Here is a 15,766-nt window from a genome sequence, read left to right on the forward strand (position 1 = left end):
TTTCTGTCTCTCTGTCTCTCTCTGTCTGTCTGGTGAGTGCACGTGCTCTACAGAAAACAAACAAACAAACAAACAAACAAGCAAAAACTCTCCAAAAAGAAATACTCCTCTCTAATAAAGATTGAGGACCTATACTGTCATTTGACTCAAAGAATTAACCTCGTGACCTGGAATCATGGGAATCTTTTTGACCTCATGTGCTTTATGGCACTTTGTGAGGACAGGGACCATGTCATTTCTTTTCAAAAGAACAGCACCTGGTGCTTGGTATATGTGTTTTTGTGTGTTTGTTTGAATGCAAAAATATCCTCCTAGTCCTAGTTCTTCTAATTCCAGGGGGAAAAACTCCAATAGTCAGAAATCGAGAGGAATTTGCTCTTTGAGTTGCTTAGAATAGGCAGGGATATCCATGTCAATGACTGTATTCCCTCAAAAACTGCCCTGTGGGCCACACAGTGGGCCCAAATGCTAGCTGGCAGCTCCAGAGACTCTCTAAAGGACACCTGCATGATGGAGGCCCACATGGCTTCACTTTTTTTTTTTTTTAAAAAAACTATTTTTTTAATTTTTTTTTTTTTTTTTTTTACTTTGATGAGAGAGATAAAGTGAGAAAGGAAGCCTCCAGGTCTAGGACTTAAGCCACAGTTGGCCATGTGAGAATCCAGCACCCTTAACCACCATGCCACCTGCAGCTCCCAGCTTCACTTTTTACAGTTTGCCCCAGAGAGCAAAACAGAAAAGATCTAATATTTTGGATGTTGCATATTGCCAGCACCAAGTGATAATAAAGCCAATAAAAATATTAATACATACGTTCTCTAGCACTATGTAAACACATATATCCTTCCCATTTTAGCAATTAATTTTACAGGAAATTTTGCCAGTCTTGAGGGTGAAAGTGTTGGGAAATCCTGAAATAGGTGGCAAACAGTGAAACCTACACTCAGATTGCTTTAGATGTAAAATCCAGTGTGTAAGGGTAGCCCTTTCCCAGTACAATATCATTAAGCATACTTTAGATGTAAAATCCAGTGTGTAAGGGTATCCCTTTCCCAGTTCATTATCATTAAGCAGAACATGAAAGCCTCACAGCCACCACAGATCCTTTCATCTACCATTAAGTATCATCTTAAAGGAGCTAAAACAAAATTACCCCTTCACAAAGCTATCAGAAGTGCCTCCTGACTTCACTGCTGTCAAATTCTTTGCCTCTTTGATGAACACTTCTAGTATTCCACCAGAGATTATGGGCGACTCTTTCTTCTTTCCCCTTTTAAGGGTCTTCTTTCCTGTATCAGTCACCAAAATGGAAGAGAGTGAGACACATGCATTTGGATAGGTCTTTTATTAGTGCTTGTTGAAAAAAAAAATGAGCAAATAATTTACCCTTTGAGGACTCTCCTGAAAAGCATATCTTTCCACAGGGTGTATAGAAATGGAATGGAAAAGACCCTGAGAGCTTCTTGGGCTACCATTCCTGCTCTCAGAACAAAAGCTAGAATGGAAGTCACGTACTAAGACTCCCAAAGAGAAAATTCTGTTAATTCTTTCCTTTGATATTTTAGTCTTATAAGTGGTCAGTTTCAGGTAGGGCCAGCTGTAGAGGCCACAGTCCAAGCACAGTTACATTTTGGGTGAGAGAAAACTGTCTCCCACTTCACACTTTTATTCTGATGAGCCATGCTCAACATGAATAATAACAACAATAAATTTACATATATGAGCTTATTTAACCATTGCAACAGTCATTTGAAGTGGGGAAACTGAGGCTGGAAGATAGTTATGTGTACAGGGTTCCAATGAAGAAGGTGATTATGAATGGGAAGACAGAGAAGGCTGCTTGTAGGAGTTGACAGAAGGAGGGCAAGAGGGGTTTGTAAATTGACTCCAGCTGGGTGATTCCTTTGCATTCTGTTTTCTCTGTCAACTTCTTCTTCAAGACGTCCTGAATAGCTCTAATGTCATAAATCTATCCAGCAGCTTCCTATCTCCTCCCCCTGACAGACTGTCCCCTCATCCTGGGGAAGATCCTCTATCTCTGGAACTGACAGGAAATAAATCTTAACATCAAGGCTGGTTTCTGAGTATGACCTCTGTCCTTTCCTTGTAAAAATCTTAGACCCTTCCCCAAATACATTATATACAACTCTCTCCAAACGGCTGTGACACCTAACACTTTATGCTTTGTTTTTATAATATGAAAGTGACATAATTCAACCAATCTCAGATTTCCATTCCCATACTTCTAGAAACAGAAAGTCATTGATCAAAATCATTGATTTTTACTTTACCTTGAAGTTGTCCTAGTGGAAGCATTGGGTTCTCCTCTGGGGGAATGTAACGTAAAACAACTGTCAGCTCTCCTTTGTATTGAAGACCAATATCAGGAGCAAACTCCACCTGGCCAAGGGGAGAAATGAAAAGAAAGAGCAATGCTTGGCTTAGTATTGCAGCCCATATTTGAATGTAAATTTACTTAGTGGCTTAAATGTGACGACCCATTCACATTTCAGCTATGTTCTTTTGTTGGTTTTGGTCTTGGTTTTTTTTTTTTTTTTTTTAGAGACAGATTTTTGCTATAGGACACTTGTACTCGCTAGAGAGACAAAAAGAGACAGAAAGTGAGAAATCAACCCCCCCCCCCTCAGGGGGAATGGCCATGCCGCAATCCCTTCTCCTCCATTCTTCTCTTGAGATTTTGGGCACACATACATACACACATACACAAGCAACCAGCCTGATTTTGAAGCCACTGGGTCTGGAACTTGAACCATGGTCGGCCAGCGATGTAACCGCTATGCTATCTGCTGGCCTCCAACTATGATGCTGTAAGATCTGCCTTAGATGTGAAAAAAGAGAGGCCAGAAAACTTTATGAAGACAACTACATGTCACTTTTAATACTGAGCGCCTGTGATGCACTGAAGACTGGCCCTGTCACTAAACATATACATATAGTTTGAGATATAAAGCAGGAATAAAGATGCCACTGAAAATAGCCTCAGAAGATACTTCTCCCTGTCTGTCTTTGATGTCTGAAATGTTTTCTAAGAGACCATGAAGGGAAAAGTAGGAAGTAATGCTGTATTCACATTGGGCGGCCAGCCACCCATTACTAAAAGCAATACTGGTAACTCAAATCATTAAAATTCAATGTGGAGAAAGTGATTCACCCAGACATTGTGGGTGGGAATATAAAATGGTATACACACTCTGCAAAACCATTTGACAGTTTCTTGTAAGACTAAACATGTAACTACTGTACAAACTGGAAGTTGTACCTTTGGGAATTTATTACAAAGAAACAAAAAATTATGCCCGTGTGAAACTTGTATGCTAACATTTCTATCAGTTTTGTTTGTAATAATAAAAAATGGAGGTAACCTAGATGCCCTTCAACATGTGAATGGTGAAATAAACTGTGATGCATCCATATCATGGAATACTAACCAGCAATAAAAAATGAATGGCAGTGGGGGGTCAGGGGACAACAGTGGCACAGCAGTAAAGTGTGACAGGGCTGACCTACATAGAGGGCTTCCAGGTTTGTATCTGGAGACTTCTTTGTGTATACTACACACATGCCTATGATTCAGAGTTGGCTGGGGCTAGGGGTGGGTCATGACGTCAAGGTCCTGTTGGGGGTTCTCTCGCTTTCATGGAAGACATGAATAAACTTACAAAAGAAAAAAAAATGGGGGCCAGCAGGTGGCATGATGATTAAGGTGCTGGATTTCCACATGGTTGACCATGGTTCAAGTCCCAGACCTGATGGCTTGAAAATCATGCCAGATGTTTGCATGCATGCCCAAAATCCCAAGAGGAGGACAGAGAAGAAGGTATTGTGGTGTGGTCATTCTCCCTGGGGGATAATTTCTCACTTTCCTTCTCTCTGCTTCTCTCTGGTGAGTGCATGCACCCTATGGCAAAAACCTAAGGAAAAAAATTAATATCAACAGGGGCATTAGGTAGATGCTGGTCAAAGAATACAATATCTTAGGAGGAATAAGCTTGAGTGAGCTATTATACAATATGATGACAATAGCTAATAATATATTTACTGTAATCTTGAAAATTGCTGAAAGAGTAGCTTTTTGTTTTATTTTGTTTTGCTTTAGGTTTTTGTTATAGAGTAAATGAAGTCGAGAGAGAGAGAAAGAGAGAGAGAGAGAGAGAGAGAGAGAGAGAGAGAGAGAGAGAAAGTGAGGAATCACCCCCCTGGGGCGATGGCCATGCTGTAATCTCTTTTCCTCCATTCTCCTCTTGGAATTTTGGGCATATACACACATATCCTCAGTTTGATTTTCAAGTTTCCCAGTCCAGTATTTGAGCTGTGCAGCTTGTCAACTGATTCAGTGTTTTAAACTCCATGCCACCTGCTGGCTTAAGTAGATTTTAAGTATTCTCATCACATAAAGATGATAATGTATGAAGTTATACATATGTTAATTCATTCAATTTAGCCATTCCAGAATGTATACATGTTTCAAAATATCTTGTTGTGGGATCAGCAGATGGCTTAATGGTTATGTCACTGGATTCCCATGTAGTTGACTGATGTTTGAGCCTTGGACCCTGTGGCTTAAAACTCATGCCAGACATGTGTGTGTATGTGCCCAAGATCCCAAGAAGAGAATGGAGGAGAAGGGATTGTGGCGTGACCATCCTCCCTGGGGGGTGATTTCTTGCTTTCTGTCTCTCTGTCTCTGTCTCTCTGGTGAGTGCACACAGTCTATAACAAAAATCTCTCTCTAAAAAACACATCATGTTGTATATGATAAATATTTGCAATTTGTATGCCAATTCAAAGTGAATTAAAATATTAAGACTAAAAATACATTGGTGTGTGTTTGTATGTGGATGATTTCTGTGGCTTTCTCTATTAACTGTCCTATTGTTCCCGATTGCTGAAAGAAGGCTTCTGCTAAACAGTAAATTCTATATCAGAAAACAATCACAGTTTCTCCAACACAAGTACAAAGGAACAATTGTGGAGAGAGAGAGATCAATCCATTTTGGAATAGAGAGGTGCCCTTTAGTCTGTTTCTGAAAGGATGGGAGAGATGACAACAGGTGAAGATGGGTTAAGAAGAACATTAGTTCAGGCTAAGAAGCTAGTATGAGCAGAACATAACAGGGGTCATGTAATGTGTTTATGGACTGGTAGGAAGTCAAGCATGATAAGGCGTTTGTGTGCAGGCGAGTTGTAGCAAGGATGATGGAAATAAGGTGTCTGATCTGGGTTCCCCAGAAGACTATAAGGCATGAATTTAAATTACAATATTTTTATTAGGAATGGTAGTGGGGAAATGGATCAATGGGTCTGAAAAGTGAAGAAAGCTTAAGGTTATACCAGGCAAAATTCCCTGGAGAGTAACTTAAAAAAAAAAAAAAAAGCTTCTGTCTTTCTTCCATGAGCAAGAGAGACACTAGGTGATGGGGGAAAAGGACACCTAACCACCTAACTGGGTTTGCATACTGCAGACCACCCCCAGCTTAGGCCAGCCCCATATCATGGGCACTTGTATGCCCAGTGTATTCAGGGAGGTCTCTAGACATGAACCTGGAACTTTCCCATATGGGACTGCCTTGCAGAGCATTGTATTACCACTTTGCAACCATCTGCAACCTATGGACAGCAACTTTTGCTCAGCCGCACAGAGGAGTTCTAGAGATGTGACAGATCACACCTTGGAGCTTTCCTAATCAGCCAAGGGACTTTGGGAGGGCATATGTTCTTTTATGCGTTAGCCATTGATCTAGGCCTCTGTCCACCTCCAGGGGACTGAAACATCCAGACTTGCTTTTCTGGCTTTTCATGCCCACACACCTAGCCCACTCCCATGGTCTGAGGGCTCCCCTCCTATGGAAACTGTCTGGTGTTGGCCGGTATGAGTGTCAGGGTGAGGGTTAGCATTTATTCAAACCGTATCCCAAAGTAGTAAAAATCATTGAGGCTATCTGAGCCAAGGAATGATACCCACTACCTCTTGCCTTCGGAAAAGAGAGAAATCCACTTTCCATTAGAGTAAGAAACAGGGAATTGCTGGTGCGTGACAGGTGTAAGGTGGGGTAATGATTACAGACAATAGTTTGCCAGAACTGCTAAGTAAGAAGAGAGCCTTTTCAGTCAGGTAATAATTCCACAGGAATTGACCTTTATTTTCTGCCTAGAGGCAGGATAAGAGAATGTTTCCTTGGAAAACCACTTAAGCTTGCTGTTGATTTTAAGAAGCCCTTGTTTTTATAATAGCACCTTCTGGGAAGGCACGAAAGGCAATTTACACCGACAAACCATTCTTAGGTAACTATGTAGCGTGCACTTCACAAGTTATAAGCTAATAAAGAATTCCACATCATGCAGTAAAATAGAAGTTATACTGTGAAACTACTTTACAGTAAGTCTGGCATCTTGAGTTCTTTGTACCAATCTTCTCATAGCCTTAGTGCTATAAGACTTAACACAAACAAAGGCAGGTATTGAGGGACATTCACTAACACAAAGGCAATAAGGCCCTACATTTTTGCATTCCCACAGTAAAAGGATGTCAATATTTCCAAATGCTTAAGGACTAGTAAATCTGATTCCCTATTACTAGGGAAGTCTGTCCCTGTAGCTTACACTTCACCTCCTCAGTCAGATAATCTACAAGAAATGTCAAGTCTCTAGGGTTTGTCTTACTACATCTGCCACGGAGTGACTATTGCATTGAAATTACTAAGACAGAAGGCTGAGAATGAAGTGGCCCCTCACATAGCTAGCAGATAATCAGTCACACAGAGTCTAGCTCAGCCTGAAGATGAGCCACTAATAATGTACGAGGTAGCATACAGAGAATGCTTTGGCACCTGTTCTTCTCCTTTTTGGAAGGTGTGGTATCTTGGAAAGTCTGAATCTTCAACCTTTCCATGACACGTGGCAGAGGAAGTGTGGCAGAGGAAGATGACATGGATCAGAGAATGCTAGCTCCAGTTGGCTTTTCCAGAAGCAGACTCTGAAGTGAGGATTCTTATCCAAATGATTTATTAAGAAAATACTCCCCAGAGAGACCAATGAAGAGGTGGGGGAAGCAGGACAGGGTCTGGTACAAACTTGTGCAAAGTTCTCCATGGAAGGCAGCTTCACTGTCACTGATGTGACAGGGGTGTTCTGGAGTGTAAGTAACATCTTGAAGTTTTTCCCACATTCAGGAAGTAGGTTTTCATATTCCACCATCCAACAATCATTGAGTAAGGGTTGCTTTGTGACACTGGGTAGGTACAAAAATTCCAAGGATCTTCTGACTCTTGGCCCATGTAGGCAAAAGCTACAGTAGGCTGAGTGCAGATTCTCAAGAGAGTCTCAGGTGAAGGCTTTCAGGGCAAAACTAACAGACATGGTTAGGAATCCCAGAGAATCTGGTAGAGGACCAATTGTATTCTGCAGACAGGGCCCACAATCAAAACGTTTCTACCTTCAGCAGGCTCAGAGAGATCCAGAGATGCTTCTCCCTTCTGATAAAAAATGAACCACCCAATGGCTATGCGGAGGTAATTACCATGGAAAATTGTAGGTCCCTAAGAACAAAAGGATGCCTCAAAGAGCTTAAGTATCATCCCAGCAAAACTCCCAACCATTTCTAGGAAATTGACAGAAAAGACACAGTTTTTCATTCCATACTGGTCTCCAAAGAGCCCTCTGTGCTTTAACTTTAACTTCATGAATCAATTTTATGTACTTATATATACTTGCTGTGTATCTCTGTTATGTATTATGTGATGTTTGACTACGATGCTCATTCATAATACACAGAATGAAGCAACTTATAGGAGACTGCTAAGTCATATTGAGTGCTATCTTTTATGGTGAGGCTTTTCTTTCAATTCCAAGAGGATTCATACTGTAATAACCAAATATTTCTTACATTAGATGTTGGGAATCATATGCTATTGTGGACTCATTTTTTATTATTTTTTTATTTTTGACAACCTTTTAATTATTATTTTTATATTACATTAAATCACATATATCCTTACAGTGTATTACATTTCTTTTTCCAGCACGATTACCATGCATATCAGTCAAGACAAAAACATTCCTATATGCATCATCATTAGCAAATAGCTTTTCATTTTTCATTTGTTATGAATGCTGAACTTCCCATCTCTATCACATTTATGTTAGTAATGGGCTTGCAATGACCTTATGTTTAAATATTTTTCAATTCTTTTCATTAATTTTACCCACAGCCAAAATAAGGTCCTTAAAGATTTTCCATGCGTTATTTATACCAACTTTCAGGTCAACAGTTACAAAACCTTACCAGAAGTTGTATTTAATTTCTGAGTCTCAGCTTTCTCACCTATAAAATGGAGATAAATGATTTTTCCCAGGGTTATTGGGAGTAAGAACTAAATAAGAACGGTGTCTCTTTTGGTGATGATATTGGGAGAAGACATCATTTGTTTTTGCTGTCTAGCTTCCCACACCATTCCTTTAGTACTATTGTACCTGCATTTCCTTTAGAGAAAGCCCATCTTCAGGACCAGAATATATTCTGATTGCTTTAAGCCAGCCAATGCATTTCACCTCCTTGGCAACACTCATTAGCTCAGTGTAGCCAAATAATGTAATTAGAAATAAGTGAACCAGGCCTAATGCATTGGTTTGACTTTTGAAGGAGGAGGAACTTCTCCTGTCCTTGAAAGTGTGATGAAGGATGAAAGACTTATGCTCAAGAGAAGCATGCCTGTAGCTAGTGGGAAACCTGAAAATGAAGCCAGTGAAAAAAAGAAACTAGATACTCCAAGACCTTGGTGAGATTTGAGCATCTGGATCAAGCCATTACCTGATCACCACAAACCAATATTCTCACTTTGTTTTTTGAGCAGCACAAGCTAGGGTTTCTGTCAATTGCAATACAAGGACTCCCATATTACATAGTATTTATTGAGAGCTTGTGATGTGCATGAGAGAAAACTGACAGTCTCATATAGCATGCTTATTCAAGCCTCACAGTAGCCAATAAGCTGTGTCCAATAATTATATTAATAATGAGAACACCATAGTCTTGGAAATTAAGAAATTTGTCCAAGATAACAAAGCCAGGGTTAAACTAAGTCTGATTTGAGTCCATATGTACCATAAAGTTCTTTTGCCTTGCTGCATATAAAGAATAATCTTTGGCTGCATAAATGTGTCCTTTTCTCACCTCCTTTTTGAATTAGAAAATTCCTATAAATGTAGAGAGATTCTAGTTGTTTAAAACATGCTATAATATATTGACTTTTAGTTCCTAGAAACATTTCCAAGATTGTTTTTGTGAATCTAAGTACTATTAGGAGTTATGAATCTCAAAAGGAGAAGGGAGGGAAATCAGATTGTTTAGTTACTGGTCACTCCCTGATGTGAGTCAAAGCAAAACTACTGTTCACAATATGAATTTTGGAGAATAATAATTGAGATAATGTTTTGAGATTTATTATGCTCTGTGGATTTGTTTTTACCTTTGCAAAAATTAAATCTTTCTCTTTGTAAATGAGTCACAGAAAATACTCCTTTTGGTTATCCATGGAGACCTTCACTTTATGAATAAATTTTTAGTAAGAAAATTAATAATTTATACAAGTAAGTGGCTTATATTATTCAATCTATATTGAAAATGAGCTTCAAAACCAATGGATTTATATTTATTTTAATATTATTCCAAAATTTGCTGCACTAATCTTTGTAGATTATCACTTGAAATTAGGAAACCTTCAAATTATTTAGACCAATGACATCAATTTTACTCATAACTTGCCTCATTGCATAACTGTTTGACTAATCTGGAAAGATTTCCTACCTTGGGCTGAAGCACAAACCATTCGTCACTTGGATTTTCAAAGTTCCATGAGTCAAAAGGAATCTCCACCTCCCCGAGGAAGCTGTTACGTCCAAATCGATCATAGTGCCAAACCGAGAGCTGCAGTGTTCTTGTTTCCAGCTGGGTATGGCTGATGGTATACTGTGAATGAGATTAACAACATCATACTCCATAAAAAGGACTCTGGTAAACTCCAGGACAGGTTGAAATTTATTTCCACCATCTTGCAGATCAGATACATTAGTAAATATGAAGAAAACAAATGCAAAACAAAACAAAAAAAATCATGATTTCTTTTTCTTTGTTTCTGCTACAACTGAAGTTCTAATCCACAAATTCATTCTGTGCCTGACATAGTGATGAAAGATACATGAACAAATTATTGGGAAGCAGAGACAATAAACTCCAGTTCCTGAATAAAACATGTTAGGTTGATGACGCTTATCCTCTTTCTGGTTTTACTTGTTTTTCATTTGCCCAATTATTTTTTCACATCTATTGTGTAAGCTCAAGGCTTAATATATTTCCTCTCCAACTTCTCTATCTTATTTTATTCATAATGAAAACATCCGAATCCAGAAAAGCATTGACAGTGAAAACGTTACAAACACCAAATTTCATAAAGCCTGACCAAAGCTGTAGAGATGAAAAGGTATAATATAGCCCACCCCCCTCATATTTGTGGTTTTGATTTCTTTGTTTTCTGTTTCCTGTGGCCAATGGCAGGATGAAAATACTAAATAAAAAAAAAATCCAGAAATAACAATCCATAAGTAGGAATTTGTAGGCCATTCTGAGTAGCATGGCAAAAATCTCACCCTGTCCTACCCCATCCATCCTTTCTTTCTTTCTTTCTTTCTTTCTTTCTTTCTTTCTTTCTTTCTTTCTTTCTTTCTTTCTTTCTTTCTTTCTCTCTCTCTCTCTCTCTCTCTCTCTTTCTTTCTTTTATTTTTAGAGGTTTTTTGCTATAGGGTGTGTGCACTTGCCAGAGAGACAGAGAGAGACAGAGAGACAGAAAGCGAGAAATCACCCCCCAGGGGGAATGGCCATGCCGCAATCCCTTCTCCTCCATTCTCCTTTCGGGATCTTGGGCTTGCACGCACACGCACCCAGCATGAGTTTTAAGCCACTGGGTCCGGGATGTGAACTGCGGTCGACTACATGGGAGTCCAGCAACATAGCCATTATGCTAACTGCTGGTCCCCCCATCTCTTCTTCATCACAGAAAGAGGATGAGCATAGTACAATAAGAAGATATCTTGAGAGTGAATAAGCATGCACATTAATATAACTTTTATTATAGTATATTATTATAATGGTTCTCTTTTGTAATTACTTGTTATTGTTAATCTCTTATGATACCTAATTTATAAATTAAACTTTATAATATCTATGGAATATGTATAGAAAAGAATATAGTACATATAGGGTTTGGTACTACCTGTGGTTTCAAGTATCCACTAGGGATCTTGAATGTATTCCTTGTGGATAAGGGAGGACTAGTGTAAATAGACTGGGCAGAAAGATTTTTCTGAGCTAGCTTTTCCTTTCAGAATCACATGCCCACACACCCGCCAACCTTCTGCTTATTTATACAGAATCACCATCTGGACACACTTCAGAATGACTGATTTCCCACTGTGGATTTGTGTCTATTCCATCCTGGCTGTTACTAGCACGATCAACTCTAGCTCTCTGTCTAAATTTACCTTGTCACTATGTTTATCTGTTCTGTATGGGTTCAACTTTGCTATCATTTTATGGCCATTAGATTCACCCTCTACCAGAATCTATAAATTGTCAGTATGAGGGCCAGTCCATGGTGTGGTGGTTAAGGTGGTTAGATCCCACATGGCCAACTATGTGGTTAGAGTCCTGGACCCAGTGGCTCGAAAAACACACCAGATATGTGTGCATGTGTGTCCAAAATCCTGAGAGGAGAATGGAGGAAAAGGGAGTGCAGTGTGGCCATGCCTCCTGGGGGCCGGGCAATTTCTCACTTCTCTCTCTCTCTCCAGTAAGCACATGTGCCCTATAGCAAACACTTAAAAAAAAAAATCTCAGTTTGATCCATCTTGATATTGGCTTCTGCTTCCACACATGCCTACACATACAGGCTCACAGCTTTTTGCCCCCTCCAATTTCCTTCTATGGTGGATTCTGACTCCATCACTCCATGCACAAGTCCATAAATTTCCCTAGAAATGGCAACAACTTCTATATTCAATTCTCCCTGGATCTTTCTTACTAGGTCAGTTTGGTCCAGGGTGAGAGAAGGGGTATTACATGAAAGTCCATCGAAAATAGAAATTTCTGTAGGACAGGACTCTGGGTCATATTTTATCTAGGTTTACTTTCTCTGTGTTTTGTCAAATCTCACTCTGCATCTCCACTGTTCATTAACCACACTCCTAAATTTAGCTAAGTTCTGAAACCCTAACAAAAAACAGCACATTTCCATGCTGTGTTAGCAGAACAATGAATGTGTACAATGTGACCTACTAAATCAGTGTCAAAACTGATGAATTTCTTTTAAAGGGTTCACAAAAAGCAGAGAGAAACATATTTTTTGACCTGATATTATCAGCTCAAATGTAACTTTGCTGGATCATCTCTACTTAAGGTGCAACTTGAGCAGCTGCAGAGAAGTAAACAGAATAAGAGTGGTTTACATTTTTTTCTTTTGTGGAAACTGTTAGAAAATCCAAGGTACTACAGCAATTTATTCAAATTTCAGTTTTCTTTATTTTTTAAAAGAATTATTTATTTAATTTTATTTATTATTAATATTATTTAGTTTGCTACAGGGTTCATTTGCTCACAAGAGAGAGAGAGCGAGAGAGAAAGGAAAAAAGCAAGCCTCCAGGTCAGGACTTGAACAGCCCTCAGCCATGTGGAAGTCCATTGCCTTAACCACCACACCACTTTCTGGCCCCCAAATTTTAGTTTTCTAAAACATGAAAAAACTGTGACATGCAAATACAAGATATTCTATAGTTACTTTTAAGCCACTGAGGTTGTAAACAGTATCATATGAGTCACTGTGAGAGAGTATTTATTTACCTTCAGTGTTTCATTGAATTCTGGATTGGTGCCTGTTCTGATTTTGGTCTTGCGCTTATTGTTTCGGGACTTGTCAGGAAGAAGGTATGACTTGACATAAATGTAAATTAAATAAAGAGATGAAAGTAATTATTGGGAAGCATCTACTTTGTAAGAAATGCTCAGGGGCTTCAGTGAATAAAAGAGACAAAGAGAATAGGCTAGTGAGCATAAGAGACAGGGCCAATGCAAATGTACTTTATATGAAGGGACACTTTAAAATACAACTCTCATCCTTCTCTAAGACAGTAGTAAAGTACAGTGGAAAGAGTCAAGGCTCTAAAGTCAAGATAACTGGTTTTGAATCATTCCTTTGAGGTTGTAGTGACCTCAAGAATTTATTTAACCTTTCCGTGCCTCAGTTTTTTCATCTCTAAAACTGGGATAATAACAGTATTTGACTCACAGCATGGTGAGCATTAAATGTGTTGACATATACAAGGAGCTGCCATATTGTATTACTTAATAAAAGTAACCTGTTATCATTATCAATGGCCTCACTAAGTTTTCTGGGGTTATATTCCTGTCTGTTCCTAGTCCTGCCTTTTTTTTTTTTTAATAGACCACAGATTAGTTTATTTTTAACACCCATCGTGCCATGAATTCATAGGGAATAGGTTCCAGTAGCTCAGGCTCCTTTCCATTGGTTCTCACAAAGTGTGCTTCTCCTCCCTGATCCCAAGATATACTATAAAGCTATGGTCATCAAAACAGCCTGGTATTGGCATAAAAACAGACATGTGGACCAATGGAAGAGAATAGAGACCCCAGAAATAACCCCCAAAGCTTATAGCCAACTGATCTTTGACAAAGGATATCAGTCAATCCATTGGGAAAAGGAAAACCTCTTTAGTAAATGGTGCTGGAAAAACTGGGTATCCACCTGCAGAAAGATGAAACTGAACCCCCATCTTTCACCATTAACAACAGTCAACTCAAAATGGATCAAAGATCTGAACCTAAGACCTCAGACAATAAAACTACTTGTGGAAAATGCTGGGGAAACTCTGGGAGACATTGGAGTAGGCAAAGACTTCTTAAATAAGACTCCCAAAGCACAGGCAATAATCCCTAAAATAGACAAGTGGGACTATATTAGACTAAGAAGTTTCTGCACAGCAAAGGACACAGTAACAAGTGTGAACTGACAACCCTCAGAATGGGAAAATATTTTTGTTAAATATGCCTCAGACAAGGGACTGATAACCAGAATACATAGGGAACTCAAGTGCCTTATGCGAAAAAAAATGATTAACCCGATTAAAAGATGGGAAAGTGAGCTGAACAAAAGTCTCTCTAAGGAAGACATACGAACAGCCAAAAAGCATATGAGGAAATGCTCGACATCCCTCATCATAAGGGAAATGCAGATAAAAACCACAATGAGATACCACCTAACCCCTGTCAGAATGGCAAAGATTAAGAATATAAAAAGTGATAAGTGTTGGCGGGGATGTGGTGAAAAGGGAACCCTCCTCCACTGTTGGTGGGAATGTAAACTAGTTCAACCACTGTGGAGAACAATATGGAGGTTCCTCAAAGATCTACAAATAGAACTACCATTTGATCCAGCAATCCCACTTCTGGGTATTTACCCAAAAGACAGGAGAACGCTCAGTCAGAAAAGTGCTTGCACATCCATGTTTATTGCAGCATTATTCACAATTGCCAAGACATGGAACCAACCTAAATGTCCACAAACTGATGAATGGATTGGAAAAGTGTGGTATATATACTCTATGGAATACTACTCAGCCATAAAAAATAACAAGACCCTGGAATTTGATAGAAAATGGTCAGATATGGAGGATCTATTGCTGAGTGAAGTAAGCCAGGCTATGAAAGAAAGATATTGTATGTATCCACTCAATATATACCGACTATCCGCACTCTATAATAGAGAGCAAAAATTCGGAGGACATAAACACAGTGAAGGTACTTAATGAGAATAGGACAGTGTGGAATGGGGTAAGTGAAGAGAAGAGGATAGAGAAAGATAGCAAGTGAACAATAGAGAGACAGGACGTTAGTGAGAAACAGATAGGGGTTATTAACTGTTGATGATGACATGTATAGTATTCTCAACTGGATTGGTCTGAGAAGTATTTCATGATGGGCAAAGTATTTTTACAAGCAAAACGAGAAATAACAATTGACTGTTTTATAAAAATAATTAGAATAATAAAAATAATGATTGGGGAAAACAGAAAAGATATTGAATGTTGAAGTGGGGAGATTAATGTCTCTGTACTGACTGACATGCATGGCATTCCCTTTTGAAAAAACAATGTAATACAATGTAAAGTTATATGTAATCCAATGTAATATAAAGAAGATTATGATGATAATAAAAAAGAAAAAAAAGAGAAAAATAAATAAAAACCAGTTGTTCTATTGCCTGAAATAGTTCACAATAGTGTGTATCTGTTCATTTAACTGTCATCAAAAGAGCACGTTGTCTAAAAAAAGGAACTGACTGGTGTGCAACATGTTTATAATCTTCTATCAAACTATAGTTTATCATTAGTTTGTATCTGTAAGTTATTGTGATAAATACCACCTGTAGTTTTTTTAAAAAAAAAAACTAATGATGCTAGATTAAAAATAAAAACAAGATTTCTTAATAGTTTTAAAATCTAAGTAGATAGTAAGACATTAAACATGTCAAAATCTTAAGTGAAGATCAGTAAGCAGAGCAGATTATAAAAGGTTCTTGGGCCCTGGCCCAATCAGGAATATCTTAAGACGTAATTTTCAGGCTGCTCAGAGGAAACAAAGTCCATGACCACCGAAGAGTGTGATAGCAGATCTTTCCCTAAT

At 38.6% G+C, this 15,766-nt stretch overlaps 1 protein-coding gene across 1 annotated transcript in view; it reads right to left on the minus strand.

The window, feature by feature from the left end:
* Positions 1-15,766, minus strand: part of SYTL5 (synaptotagmin like 5) — a 249,156-nt gene that overhangs the window by 6,838 nt on the left and 226,552 nt on the right. The window contains exons 14-17 of the mRNA XM_006148891.3: positions 12,908-13,007; positions 9,824-9,985; positions 2,292-2,400; positions 1,154-1,289 (exon numbers count right to left, since the gene is read on the minus strand). Of these exons, the coding sequence (XP_006148953.1) occupies positions 1,154-1,289; positions 2,292-2,400; positions 9,824-9,985; positions 12,908-13,007 (507 nt within the window). The remainder of the gene's footprint in view (positions 1-1,153; positions 1,290-2,291; positions 2,401-9,823; positions 9,986-12,907; positions 13,008-15,766) is intronic.

The sequence above is a fragment of the Tupaia chinensis genome, unplaced genomic scaffold (assembly GCF_000334495.1).
Source record: "Tupaia chinensis unplaced genomic scaffold, TupChi_1.0 Scaffold000248_2, whole genome shotgun sequence".
Taxonomy (NCBI): Eukaryota; Metazoa; Chordata; class Mammalia; order Scandentia; family Tupaiidae; genus Tupaia; species Tupaia belangeri.